Source organism: Muscardinus avellanarius (assembly GCF_963383645.1).
Source record: "Muscardinus avellanarius genome assembly, chromosome: 7".
Classification (NCBI taxonomy): Eukaryota; Metazoa; Chordata; class Mammalia; order Rodentia; family Gliridae; genus Muscardinus; species Muscardinus avellanarius.
Window position 1 is genome coordinate 105,018,918 of NC_137793.1, and position 15,465 is coordinate 105,034,382.

Genomic DNA, 15,465 nt, shown 5'->3' on the forward strand with positions numbered 1-15,465 from the left:
TTTAGAAAATGCAGCTATTTGTTCTTACCTTACTAGAGCTAATACAATTCCATTTTGGGATTAAATAAAATTAGATGAGAGGATATATGTGAAAGCATAGTGCACTTGGGCTTCTTAGACTTACTGTGCTCTCATGGTCACTCTTTGTCTCAACCCTGGCCCCATGTGGGAGGCCACTGCTCTGAGGGACTCATGTGAAACAGGTTTATGTCCCTGGACGCTGAGGGGAGAAGGAAGCAGGATCAGGAGAAAAGGATGCATACCGGGAGAGATTTTGCCATGGAAGAAAGTCTTGATTATGTTTTCTAATAAAGACTTGTAAGTCTTTTCATTGGTTTCCATACTGATCTTCTGTATGGCTATCAGGAATTGCAATGGGCTCTCAGCTTTCCGGTCTTTGAGGTAATCTCGGAAGAACTCCAAGTGCTGTGAATTTAGGAGGACTTCTGTCAAGTTCCTGGAATGTAAAAGAGCACCATTAGAGGAGAGAATGAGATGATGGCTCTGGACTTTGTATTGATTAGGGAAGGGGAAGGGCATCTTATAGGCTGTGGAGCCTTCGCCATATGTGAAGAACATGGTGTATGAATTGGTTAAGTCTGTCTGTTTCCTTGGAGATGAACTTGAACTTTTATACATTCTTCCCAAGCTTGGCCAATCACTTGGCAACCCCAATGGAAGAGGAGGGGAGTGATTTTAAAGGGATTTTCCCTCCAAGGGAACTTTCTATTCATATCTTGGGTTCAGAGCAACTACCAGTTGGTACAGTTATTTCTGAGAAAGAACATGACTGATCAATAGTTATTGATCCATTATTACTAAATTTCTTTCACTGTTCCTTGGATATCAGTAACTATAATGTTTCATCCATTATCCTCTTTCTTTTTTCCTTAAAGTCTTTTTCTGAGTGGTCTGTGCTTCTGCTGTGGTTTTAATTTTCCTTAATATTGTAAAACAATATTTCCAGTTCTCATGAGCTCCGCTTCCAAATTTCAGCTGCTCGTTGAGCCTTACCTTTATGTCATGGTTGTTCTTTAAAGTTCTTTACAAATACATACACTCATATGTTGATCAATTTATTCTTAATCTTTGTATCTACTTCCTTATGTATAATATTAGCTATAGGTTTTTGATAGATGCCCATTATCAGAATGGAATAGTATTTTTTTTCTATTTTGATTTTATTGATTTTTTTTTATCATGAATGGGTTCTGGATACCTAAAAAGACTTTTCTTCATCAATTGAGATAATCTTATGAGATTTCCCCCTTATTTTATTAATATTCCATATTATTTAGCTGGGTGTGGTGGCGCACACTTGTAATACCAGCATTCGGGAGGCTGAGACCTGGAGGATCGCGGTTCGCGGACAGCCTCAGCTACTTAGTGAGGCCCTCTGCAACTCAGTGAGACCCGGTTTCAAAATAAAGAATAAAAAAATAGGGCAGAAGGTGTAGCACAGAGGTCAAATGCCCCTGGGTTCCATCCCCAAACCCGAAAAAAAAAATATTCCATATTATTTAAATTGACTTTTGTATGATAAACCAACCTTGTATTTCTTGGATGTTATGCTATGCAATCTCTTTTGTTAGTGGAATTGGTTTGCTAATACTTTGTTGAGGATTTTTATATCTAAATTCAAGATGGGATATTAGTCTGTGGTTTTCTTAGAATATCTTTGTCTGATTTGTGGATCAGAACAATATTGACCTTATAAAACTAGTTGACAAGTATTCCTTCTTTAATTTTCTCAAAGAGTTCATGGGATATTGGTATTATTTATCCCGTAAATATTTAATAGAATTCTTCAGTGAAGCTATCTATGTTCAGACTTTCCTATATGAGAAAATTCTAAATTATAAAAACACCAGGTTCTTTTGACCCAGCTCACAAAGAAGGCCCAATTTTATATCAGTACTTATTTTGAATTTTCAATTTTTTGTTATGGATTTATGTTTTATACCTCTTGAATCAACTTTAATAATTTGGGTATTTCTAGAAATTCATCTATTGTACCTAAGTTCTCTCATTCTTTGCATTTCCTTACAATCATATCAATTTCTTATAATTATTAATTCAGTGGTTATGCCTTTTCTTTCAATCTTTGTTTTGATCATCTAGGTCATCTGATTCTTTCCCTTGGTCAGTAAGTTAATGGCTTATTTGTTTTGTTAAGATCTGCAAAAAAATTAACCTATTTTCCTAGATTTTCCTCTTTATTGATTTACAAGCCAATTTTTATTTTCACCTTCTTTGAGCTTGGCTTGAATGTATCATCCCTTCACCTTTAGTCTCTGTTGATTCTGGTCTTAACTCTAATCTCATCTTGGAGTTCTCTTGAATGCGATGAGTCCTTTTTCTCTCATAGCACTCGAGATTTTTCTCCTGTCTCCATGACAGTTCGACTCTGATATGTGTAGGTGTAAGTCTCTGAAATTCTTTCCGACACATTTTGTATCCTAGCACACCCAATGCTGTCAATGTTTGCCTGGGGAGACTATTTGCATAATTCTTCTCCACTCTTCCAGAAGTCTGATTCTTCGACCCTTTCCTGTTTTTATATTTGCCCTTTCCCCTTCCATTTTCACTTCTACTATTGGCTTCAGGCTTTTACCACCTGCTTGAACAACTGTAACAACTTGCCTCCAGTCTCTGAGTCTCCGATTTCTTATATTTGTGCCAGAGCAGTATCTTTATACTGTGTGTGTGTGTGTGTGTGGTGCTGGGAATGGAACCCAGGAGCATTCTACCTCTGAGCTACACCCACAGCCCTATTTTTTTTTCTTTATTTTGAAACAGGGTCTCACTGAGTTGCAAAGGGCCTCATTAAGTGGCCGAGGCTGTCTGTGAACAGGGATCTTCCTGTCTCAGCCTCCCGAATGCTGGATTACAAGCGTGCGCCACCACGCCCGGCTTATCTTTATACCTTTATTGGCACAATGTGATTACATATCATAAAGAGACTCAAAGGGATGGAAGCATGTTGGCATACATCACTCAGTGCCTGGCCCCTCTCCCGTCCTCTCTCTGCATACATGTTAGTGAGATTGATGGTGAAACCTTGTATGAGCAGAGCCTTACTGGAACCAGTCCTTCTCTGAATCCTTGGTTTGCAAGTCCCTACCTCTCTTCCCCAACCCCCTTCCACTGTTTTACTGTTTTCTCTCCTCAATTGCTTCCTATTTTCAGAACAGTATTTTTAGAATCCATAAAACAGGTTTTCCGCCACCGACCACTCCAACAAACTCTAGTGAATCCTCATCATCATTTAATTAGTACACGGTCCTCAGTCACTTGTTTGAGGCCTTCTTTCAGTTATTTGGTCTCCATCTGGCTTTCTAATTTTGCTTCATGTCTCTTCACCTCCTGCATTTTATGCTTCAAAACCACTAGATGGTTTGCAATAGATGGTATACACACACACACACACACACACACACACACACACACACACACAAACACACACACGTACATATATATATTTGTGGTACTGGGATGGAACTCAGAGGCATTGTACCTCTGAGCTACACCCCCAGCCCTATTTTTTAGTCTTTTTAGTTTTGAAACAGGGTCTCACTGAGTTGCAAAGGGCATCACTAAGTAGCTGAGGCTGTCCATGAACTACGATCCTCCAGTCTCCGCTTCCCCAATGCTGGGATTACAAGGGTCTGCCACCATGCCCGACCTGCCTTTATAGTAGTGAGTTTATAGTGTTGTGTCATTTCTGCAGCTTGGGTTTATCCTTACGCATGAAAATTCCAATTTTATTGAAACTAAATCCCTACGTGCAGTTCAGGGCCTCTTCTGTTACTCTAGCCTTTCCTGGTCCTTACTCCAAATTTCTTTCTATTTCCACTATACTACTATAGTAATTTGCAAATGCTTCATCATAATATTTTAAGAGGAGCCTTGCATTTTATTCATTTATGAATCCGACTCGGGGCAAGGACTATGTCTAATTTTCATATCATTAGCACGCACAAACTGTTTTTACATTCAATGAGGGCTATGGACTATTGTGATCCTAACTGAAATCATAAGTCTGGATTATGGGGACCTGCATATTCCCTACAAAGATTCCCCAAGTGGGTATTACCACCCCCTGGGGGCACTGGAATGATCCAGCTGGACAACAGTAGCCTCAGATGTAAAAATAGGGGGTGTTGAATAAAAACAAGGGGATAACGCCCAGGGGAGTGCTGAGTAATATTTTTTCTGCAAAGGGACTAGTAAGCCAATAAATTTGGGATCCTCTATTAGAACTTAATGATCTTATCAATAAATTACTTAGAAAAAATTTCTACGACATCTATGCTCAACCAAACTAGAAAGAAGGCTTATCCACAATCATGGTAGAAAGCAGTAGAGGTAACTCTTGGGCTGGTAGAGGCTGATTCTCAGATGAATAAGAAAGAGGAGTACAAATCAGAACAGCAAAATGGATAAATGGTTGGATCTCAGGGGAAGAAGATCTATGTACAGCAAAGGAGAGGTATTCCAGAGTGTTCAGAAGGGAGAAAAACTTCCCACTTCCTATGAGTATTGTCATGGGAAGTGACGGAAAGCATTCCTATGGGAGCCTTTTCTTCCAGAGGCTCTATCAAATTCCTACATTCCCAGAATATCATCATCTAAAAGAGGACCTTTCATGTAGCTAGCCATTGGTAGATAATAACTGAGTAAAAAGACACATGTGCAAAGATGCTTACTGTGGCACTACTTACGATAATGAAAAAGTTAAAGTCAATGTAATAATGTCCATCAAAAAGCTATGGTTAAATGAATCACAGGATGCCCATGCTAAGGGGGAAGTAGACTTACCCATATTGACATAAAAGGATGCCCATGATAGCTTAAGTTCAAAAATAGTATATATTACATAATATTGATATTGCTATATAATATATATGGGACATGGTGCCAATTTTAGAAAATAAACAAAATTTAAAATGCAAAGCATGCTTTTTATATGTTTATAATACATGGATAAAGATCTAGAGCCAGGTGTGGTGACATATGCCTGTAGTCTCAGTATTTAGGAGGATGAGCCAGGAGTACTGCTGGTTTGAGGCCGGCCTTAGCAATTTAGTGAGGCTCTCAGCAACTTAGCAAGACCCTGTTTCAAAATAAAAAAATAAAGTGGGTCTGAGAGTGAGTGTAACTCAGAGGTAGAACACCCCTGGGGTCAATCCCTAGTACACCCCCCATGCATATAGTATAGAAACCTACATACAGAAGGAGAGGTTGTACTTGCTATAGCCAAAATCTATATCTTACCTGGGTCTCATTGAGGGCTTCCTTAAACCACTTCTTTTGAGGAAGGATGTTTTCCTCTGTGATGCTGGAGCTATCCTTGGCTCCTTGATAACTTGCACTTTATATTCTAAAGAAATCACAAATTTGGTTAATATCATGCAATAAGAAACTTTGTAGAAAGGAAAAAGGGACAAAGTAGCAAAGACATTTATTAGACATTAATTGCATATGGGAAAGCCCTTGTCCACACGAGTGTTGCTGTTTGAAATAATCTGAGCTGAGAAGAGACCTAGGGATAATTCACACCCAGATGCTGACATTGGTCCAGCTATGTTAGGGAGCATGTTGGCCATTAAGCCTGGCACCTCCCTCCCTCAGAGAGATTACTGAGGTAAAGTGCACTGTACTCATAATATTGGCCAAAACCTAATGTTGGTCCCCCTCTGGCCATTTTTATTTATTTTTTGGCGGATCTGGGGATGGAACTCAGGGGCATTCAACCTCCGAGCTATACCTTTATTCTTTAATTTGAAACAGGGTCTCACTAAGTTGCAGAGGGCCTCACTAAGCAGCTGACGCTGTCCACGAACCACGATTCTCCGGTCTCAGCCTCTCAAATGCTGGGATTACAAGCGCGTGCCACCACGCCTGGCCCAATCAGCCATTTTTCTTAAACCCCACTCCAGAAAGCAAATCAATTTCAGTAACTAGATAATATTATTAAACTTTCAGGAACTAGATAAAAAAGAGAAAACTAAACCTGGAGCTAGTAGAAGAAAAAAAATAATGATTACAGGGGGGATAAGCAAAATAGAGACAAAAAAATTAGCTTTTTTTTTTTTTTTTGGTGGTACTGGGAATAGAACCCTTTTCCGGGCTACACTCCCAGACCTATTTTTTATATTTTTATTTGGAAACAGGGTCTCTTAAACCAACAAGGCTGGCTTCAAACCTGTGCAATCTTCCTGTCTCTGCCTCCCAAGTGCAGGGATTACAAGCGTGCACCACCACGCCTAGCCAGTAATAGCATTTAAAAAAAAATCAACTAAATAGACAAGCCTTGAGCTAGACTTATCAAGAAAAAAAGATTCAAATGACTAAAACTAAAAATGACATTACTTCCACCTTTACAGAAGTGAAAGGGATTAGACAGAGGACTATTCACAATGGTATGCCAACGTATTACATAATCTAGATAAATGCACAAATTTCAAGAAATGCATACACTACCAAAACTGACTCAAGAAGAAATAAAAATCTGAGCTTCTCTCTAAGGAGATATTAAATCAATTATCAAAAAACACCAACAAAGCGAAGCCTAAGACCTGATGAGTTCACAGCACAATTCTACATAACATTTAAAAAGAAGAATTAACACCAGGCCTTCTCAAACTCTTCCAAAATATTGAAGAAGAGGAGACATTCCCTGATTATATGAGGCCAACATTATCCCAATGCCAAACCAAATAAAGACGACACAAGGAAAGAAAATTATACCCTGCTTGCAGGTTCCACAAGTGAAAATAAATTAACATAACATACCATGCTAAAAGAATGAAGAAAAACCAATGAACTCAACTGATAAAAATGTTTTACAAAATTCAACACTTATTCATGTTTAAAAAGTTCAATAAACTACAAAGAGAAGTAAATATCTTTGACAGGAGAAGAGGCAAATTCACAGGCAGTAGTATAGTCAGTGGGGAAAATCTGAAAATTTTTCCCCTAAGACAAGGAGCAAGACAAGTATGCCTTCTTTTACCGTTTCTATTTAATACTATTTTGGAAGTCTTAGCCAAGAGCCCAGATAGCTCAAGAAAAACAAAAGAAACACAAACCAATTTAAAATGACCAAAAGATTTGAATAACCATTTTTCTAAAGAAGATATGAAATGGTCAAAAAGCAGATCAAAGTTACTCAACATCATAGTTACTGGGGAAATACAAATTGAAAGTGTGATGAGATACCATTCATCCCTATTTGAGTGGCTATAATTAAAAAAAAAAAAAGCAGGAGCTAGTGTGAACCTAGAGAAGTTGGAACCCTTTTACACTGCTAGTGAAAATGTAAAACGGCGAAGCTATTATGAAAGATAGTGTGGCCATTCCTCAAAAACTTAAACACAGAATCAGTGTATGCTCCAGCAGTTCCAATCCTAGGCATAAAACCAAGAGAACTAAAAACAAGTATTCAAATAAAAACTTGTGCATGAACTGTGCGTGGTGACTTATGTTTGTAATCTCAATGCTTGGGAGACAGAGACAGGAGGACTGCAGGTTCGTGGCCAGCTTCAGCTACTTAGCGAGCCCTTCGCAACTTAGTGAGACCCTGTTTCAAAATAAAGAATAAAAAACAGGGCTGGGGGTATAGCCCAGAGATAGAATGCCCCTGGGTTCCATCTCTACTACCACAAAAACAAAACAAAACAAAAACTTGTGCATGATTTTTTTATAGCATCATCATTCACAATTGCCCAAAGCTTCAAACATTCCAAAACTCCATCAACTGATGAATAATAGGTGAACAGAATGTGGTATATTCATAGATTAGAACATTATTCTGCTATAAGACGTTATGAAGAACTGATGCATGCTAAAATACAAATAAACTTCAAAAGCACCAGGTTAAGTGAAAGCAGTCAGACATGAACGATCACATACTGTATAATTCTATTGATACGAAATATCCAAGGATAGGGAAATCCATGGCAACAGAAGCAGGCTAGTGGTTGCCAGGGGCTGGCAGGATGGGGGAGTGTGGAGTGGCTATTTAATGGGTACCGGTTTCTTTTGGGCGTGATGAAAATGTTAGGAACTGAAGCCATGCATGGTGGCTCACGCTTGTAATCCCAGCATTTGGGAGGCTGAGCCAGGAGGATCGCGGTTCACGGACAGCCTCAGCTACTTAGCGAGGCCCTCTGCAACTCAGTGAGACCCTGTTTTCAAATAAAGACTAAAGAATATGGCTGGGGGTGTAGCTTGGAGGTAGTATGTCCCTGGGTTCCATCCCCAGTACCACAAAAAAGAAAAAAAAAAAAAGAAAATGTTAGGAACTTGATAGAGACAATGGATGCATTGAGACTGTGAAGGCAGTAAATACCACCAGATAGCACAACCTAAAATGCTTAATAAAAGCAAAAAGGCTACAAAAATGCCCAGATATCAGATCTCCCCAAAGTTACCTATAAGTCTCTTGCAATCCTAATCAAAATTCTGGAGGAGTTGAATTCATTCATTCACTCATTGTGGTTCTGGATATTGAACCCAGGAGCATTCTACCTCTGAGATACACCCCCTACCCTATTTTATTTTTTAAATTTTGAAATAGGGTCTTGCTAACTTGCTGAGGCTAGACTTGAACTTTCAATCCTCCTGTCTCAGCCTCCCAAGTACTAGGATTACAGGGAAGCGGCAACTTTTTGGTGGAAATTTACAAGCTGATTCTAGAGTTTATGTAGAAATACAAGAAGCTAAAAAATGAGGGGGGGCTACCAAGTGCTATGTACACGTATATCACTGTCAACATGATTTACGTTATGATGTGACACTATAATGTACCAATAGACACATATAAAAAAAGAAGCTAAAAAGTTATGTTAATTTAAGCAAAACAAAGAGAGAAACTTAATTCAGTACTTGTTATAAATTTATCATAATTAATATAGTGTTATATCTTTAAGAATAGACAAATTGACCAGTGCTACCAATGAGTCCAGAAACAAACACATGCAGTCTTGTTAGATGACCATAATGATACTCCAAGCCAGGTGTGGTGGCGCACGCTTGTGATCCCAGCATTCGGGAGGCTGAGACAGGAGGATCGCGGTTTGCAGACAGCCTCAGCTACTTAGTGAGGCCCTCTGCAACTCAATGAGACCCAGTTTCAAAATAAAGAATAAAAAATAGGGCAGGGGATGTAACTTGGAGGTTGAATGCCCCTGGGTTCCACCCCCAGACCTGCAAAAAAAAAAAAAAATAGGGCTGGGGGTGTAGCTCAGAGGTAGAATGCCACTGGGTCCCATCCCCAGTACCACCACCAAAAAAAAAAAAAAAAAAAAAAAAAAAAAAGGCACTCCAAAGTGAAGGGGGAAGACAGATAAAAATATAAATCTGGCACATCAAATATAAATTGGAAGCCAGGCATTGTGACACATACCTGCAATACCAATACTTGGGAGGCTGAGACAGAAAGATCACAGGTTTGAGACCAGCTTCAGCAACCTAACAAGACCCTATTTCAAAATAAAAATAAAATAGGGCTGTGGGGATAACTCAGAGGTAGTTCAATCCCCAGTACTGAAATAAATAAATAAATAAATAAATAAGTATAACATCGTGTGTGTGTGTGTGTGTGTGTGTGTGTGTGTGTGTGTGTGTGTGTAGAGCAGTTAGAATTCTTATATCCTGATGATGGGAACACAAATTTGTGCAAATAATTTTGCAAAAAATTACTGGAGATTGCTTGCTAACATTGAAAATGTTATGACCTAGAAATTCTCTCTTAGATTTGAGAAAAACTATTTGCCTCAAATCTATCCCTGATTTTAAACACTCACTTATTTGAGGTGCTTTCTCACAATATAATTTGTAGTCCTCACTGATCATCTTTATGGCCATCTTTGGATTCTTATAGCAGAGCTCCCCAAAGGTCATTTTGTTTGTGTCTGCAAAGAAAGGAAAAAGAGACAGTCTACTTATCTAAAGATTCACTTACTTTCCCTGCAGTTTTTACCTCTAATCTGTAGGAAAATAGTGTTTAATGAAATGCTTCCATAAAAAAATACAAGTGTTCTAAGCCAAATCAGAAGCAAGTAAACACAGCCTTCTCTCTTGAATGGGAGGCCTCTGCCCTTCTCTGGAAAGCCTGACCCATGGAGATTTTCTGCCTGAGAGATACTAGTGTACAGAGCTATAATATGAAAGAGCTACTAATTATTACTACATGTACAAGAAAAATCTCATTTAAATGAATGTGGACCCCTCCAAAGCAGCCAGCCCTTGTAAATAGAAGTTGTAAATGAATTCCAGAAATTCTTCTATTGCTTCAAAAATCCAGTGTACTTGGAGGTAATGCATGGCAAATGGTATGTTATGACCTTTTCCATTCTTGGCTTTGGCTTTGGAATTAATTTTAGAATTAAAAGTTCAAATGCCTCAATAGTATCAAAACTACAAATTATCGTTCTTTTTTTGGGGGGGTAGATTATTTTTTTTTAGAAACAACCATACATCATTTGTAGTAATGCATGGTGAATTCAGACTATCTTTTCGTATCAAAGATGTGATGGGATAGTAAGGCTGAGCTAGCAAGAGATGTTAACAAAGTTCTGGGCAACAGAAGCAGAACAGTAGAACTTTGCCTCCAGTGAAGATGAAAACACTCATATTTGTGTTGAGTTCTGGTGTTCAGAGTACATCAAATTGCACAGAGTTCTTCTGGACCTCTCCAGTACAGAGGAGAGGCTCTTTTATCAGTTGCTCTGTACTCTTTTAAGAGTACAGAGGCTCTTTTATCAGTTGCATCCTTTCTGAGTTTAACTTCTTGGAGTCTAAATGGAATTCTGTGGTTTAGATCTATAAATATCATCTTTATGTTGTCAGCATCATCTTTGTTGTGGTTTTTGTCATCATGGTTGTCATCATCACCATCATCATCACCACCCCCACCTCTATCATCATCACCACCACCCACCACCATCATCATCATCACTATCACCATCATCACCATCATCATCATCATCATCACCATCATCACCCTCATCACCACCATCATCATCATCATCATCATCACCATCACTATCACCATCATCACCATTATCACTATCACCATCATCACCACCATTATCATCACCATCATCACCACCACCATCATCATCATCATCACCATCATCACCACCACCATAATCACCATCATCACCACCATTATCATCATCACCATCATCATCATCATCACCACCACCATAATCATTACCACCATCACCACCATCATCATCACCATCACCATCATCATCTGTCAGAGAGGAGAATCCAGCCATGGGTGGTAAAAGCAGCAGAGTGTTTCTGCAATGAATCCAAGCTTCTAGTCCAGGATCAATACCTAACCTGCTGAACAACCTTGGGAAAGTGTTTCACCTTTCTAGGACTCCTGTCCATAACATTTCTGTGAGTTTACTCTGTCGCCTAAGGGGAAGCATCAGCCTGCCTGGGTGTCAGGGCCCCAGCTGGGACAAGAGTAAAGAAGGCCTTTTATCAGGCCAGGCGTGTGCTCCCACAGAACAGTGGTAGAAGCAATAAGGAGCACTTTGACAGAGGAGGTGGAATCTGCGCAGGGGGTTCTCATGCTTCCTGGCCACCCCTGGCACTCCACAGCCACAAAGTTATGTCTGCTGCCCTGCATGTGAGTGGTGGCATTTACCATCCATCCTGTCTTCTACTTTTGTTCTGATTCCTGGGAGGAATTCTGGAATGTTGAGGTTTAGAGAGAAGGTAGAAGCTCTAAGGTAAGAAAGAAGGGCTGTTCCTGCTACACTGAAACAAGCACGGCCAAGCATGTCTCTGAAGGTCGGTCCCCCAGGATCTTGTTTTGTATTTGTATATACAACATACATCAAAGGTTTTTTTTTTTTTTAAGAGTTGCGTGTCACCCTTTTTTTGTAATCTAATAAGTACCATTTATTAAGCACCTGCTTGCTGTGGGAATACATTACCTGGAATTCTCTCAATGATCCCCATTCTATGAATGAAGAAATAAGGTTTAGAAAGATGAAACAACTTGCCCAGCTTGCAGGGCAAGCGATCTTTTCCAGCCATGAAATAGGATAGACCTGATAATGTTAGGGGTCATCATCTTTTCTTTCCTCTTCTCTTTCTCTTCATAGTAGAGATTGAACCCAGGGACATTCTGCCGCAGTGCTACATCCCAGTCTTTTTCATTTTGAAACAGGGTCCTATTAAGTCACTGAGGGCCTAAGTTGCTGAGTCTGGTCTTGAACCTGTGATCCTCCTGTCTCAGCCTCCCAAGTACAAGTGTGTGCCACCACTTCCGGCGAGGGTGCATCATCTTATGTAATAAATATTGCTTTGTGAAAAACTTTCCGTATATGTACACACACAGGCACATATTTATGAAATCACAAAGCCAAATGTGAATTGAAGTCTGAGAACTACTGCAGCTCTTCAGCTCCTCAACACCAAATATTAAAAAATAAAATCTAAATTTGGATAATATTGCTAACATTTATTAGACTCTTACTACCATTGCCAAACATTATAAAGCAAGCTTCCCTAGGTAGCCTCAGGTTACCTTCACAGCAAGTCTGTTGTTGTTTCTGTTTTATAGATGAGAAAACTGAGACTCAAGTATATTGCTCAAGTATCCACAGACAATAGTAAAACTAGCATAGGATCCCAGACTCAGGGACAAGAGAGCCTGGGTTTCCTAACCACTTGTCTCCACGGCCTGGGCAGGTTGGTATGTTGTGTAAAGAAAGGCAGGAGGCTGTTAAAAATACTTCATTGAGCTGGGCGTGGTGGCGCACGCTTGTAATCCCAGCATTTAGGAGGCTGAGACAGGAGGTTCGTGGTTTGCTGTCAGCCTCAGCTACTTAGTGAGGTCCTTCGCAACTCAGTGAGACCCTGTTTCGAAATAAAGAATACAAAATAGGGCTGGGGTGTATCTTGGAGGTAGAATGCCCCTGGGTTCCATCCCCAGTACTGGAAAAAAAACCCCACCAAAACAAACATCATTGAGATGCTCTTGGACCTGATTCTGGAAGTGTGGTGAAGTAGAACATGAGATCCATGACGTGAAGTATTCAAGGTGAAGGGTGTTGATGCTCTGTGGGTGGACTCTGCCCAAGATGTGAGCACGCTGGCTTCCTCCCAGCCAGTAGGAGGCGCTGTCTGAATAAAAATCTTGCATCTGCTGCTTAAGATATGCCCTTAGGAAGGTCGCCTCTTCTCTGTGCCTCAATTACTTAGTCCTTGCATTACACAACACTGACAGAGCAAATAATCACTAAATGTTAAATAATATTACCTGATTGCCTGTATGTAAAGGTTAAAAAAAATAGTATAGCAACTGATCTTACCTTCCAGAAACACCGGAGACGTCAGTTCTACCTGGAGAGACCCATTTTGTCTCAGGTTCTCGGTACCTATCTTTTGCCACTGGTTAGGATCCATTTCCTCCATGTTAGTTAAAGCCTGGCTCAACTCCAGAGATAGCTGAATCCTCTTATAAAGAAGAGTGTTCTCTTCTTTGCTTATGGAGTCTCTTTTATGCCATCGGGCTTTGATGAACCGGGTCTGAGTCTAAGAGAAGCAGGTGGGGGACAGACAGCATTTTTTTTTTGTGGTACTGGGGTTCCTGGAAGCCCTTCGACCTCAGGGCTACACTCCCAGATCTATTTTATATATTTTTTAAAATTTGGAAATAGGGTCTCTTAAGCCAGCGCGGCTGGCTTCGAACCTGCGCATCCTCCTGTCTCTGCCTCCCAAGTGCGGGGATTACAAGCGTGCGCCGCCATGCCCGGCGACAGATGGCATTCGATACAGGCATCAGACCAGAAGCAAGCGCCATGTCAGAACCCATTCCTCTGTACCCCCGTCACATAGACTTTTGCTGATCATCTTCGGTCTGTTGAAAGCCTTTGTACACCAGTCCCCTCCCTCATTTTTAATCAAGCAATTTTCGTTTTTAAGTTATTAATTGATGTGTTGTAATCATACGTTATTAAGTTCAGAAACACGCATCACACAGCATTTGGTGAGCCTCCACCCCGGCTGCCACCCTCTGCACTCCCACCCCGTGCACGACATGGAGATGGGCATTGGTAAATTTGTGTATGAACACCATGTCCATGGAAGTGTTTCCTTCATGGAGTCTCCCTCCCTCTACCCCCTCTTCCCTTAGCCCCCCCATTACTCCACTAGGGTTTCTCCTCCTCGTCTAGACTCTCTCCTGTATCCCAGCTCCTCCCTCCCTTCAACATATGAGGGAAAACAACTGGCCTTTCACTTTGTGTGGCTAAATAATCTCACTTATCATAATATGCTCCAGTTCCATCTATTTCCCTGCAAATGACATAAGTGTGTGTGCTCTTCTTTATGGCTGAGTAGAATTCCATTGTGCATGTATATCCCATAATTTTGTAACCCATTCATTTGTTGATGGACACCTACGTTGGTTCCATAATCGGGCTATTATAAACTGTGCTGCTATAGACATAAATATGCATGTGTTACCATGGTGGTCTGTTAATCAAACCCATTTTGTATAATGGAGAATTTCTATATCAATGTGACTTCTCTAAAGTCAGCTTATGCTTCGAGTCTTTCTCTTTGTGGTATATCTTTAGAAATCAGTGGCCATGTCAATCTCTACTTGCTTCCAGGCATAACTCATAATTTCATTGATTTTAACAGAGAAACCTTTTAAAACAGCAGTAGTCTCTCCCCTAAGCCTCAGAATTCCTCCCCAACCCGAAGGCCCTCCTACTGTAAAAATGAGAAACCAGTAGTCCTCTTCATCCAGGAACTCATCATACCAGGGGCTGAGCACCTGAAATCCAAACGCAACACAAGCTGTACATGGTGGGGCTCAGCTGGCTTCACCATTCCAGCTGTGCCCACATGGAGCAGAGTAGGCTGCAATTCTGGTTTCTCCAAACTGGAGACCTAATGGGACAGCCAACATCAGCTATGACTGACCAGTAGGCGTTTCTTTATTTCTCTGAATATAGCAGCTCACAGACCCTGTCTCTAGGTCTCAGAGAATAGTCATAAACATACATTTCAAAGACATATAAGGACTCACAGAACAATTGTGTAATATCTGCCTACCACTTGGTTCCTTCCCAAAGTACTATCTTACTTGAGTCTCTTTTACAGTATACATTTGTATCTGTAGGTTTCACATCTATAAGTTTAAACAACTGCAGATTGAAAATCGTTTCCCTTATCATTGTTCCCTAAACAGTATAGAATGACAACTATTTACATCATATCCGGGTATTATAAATAATCTAGAAATGACCTACAATATATAGGAAGATGGGTATAGGTTAATGCAAAGATGATACTGTTGTATATAAGAGACTTGATTATCTGCAGATGTTTGTATCTGTGGGAGTCCTGGAACCAATCTTAAGGAACAACTCTAGTATTCTCAACATATATAAACTTATCAAATTCACCAATATACTACAA

At 40.1% G+C, this 15,465-nt stretch overlaps 1 protein-coding gene across 1 annotated transcript in view; it reads right to left on the bottom strand.

The window, feature by feature from the left end:
* The window catches only part of RGSL1 (regulator of G protein signaling like 1), a gene marked incomplete at both ends in the record, with an annotated part of 55,065 nt that overhangs the window by 20,812 nt on the left and 18,788 nt on the right, over positions 1 to 15,465 (bottom strand). The window contains 5 exons of the mRNA XM_080698758.1: positions 264 to 457; positions 5,278 to 5,383; positions 9,813 to 9,920; positions 13,347 to 13,569; positions 14,756 to 14,818. Of these exons, the coding sequence (XP_080554884.1) occupies positions 264 to 457; positions 5,278 to 5,383; positions 9,813 to 9,920; positions 13,347 to 13,569; positions 14,756 to 14,818 (694 nt within the window). The remainder of the gene's footprint in view (positions 1 to 263; positions 458 to 5,277; positions 5,384 to 9,812; positions 9,921 to 13,346; positions 13,570 to 14,755; positions 14,819 to 15,465) is intronic.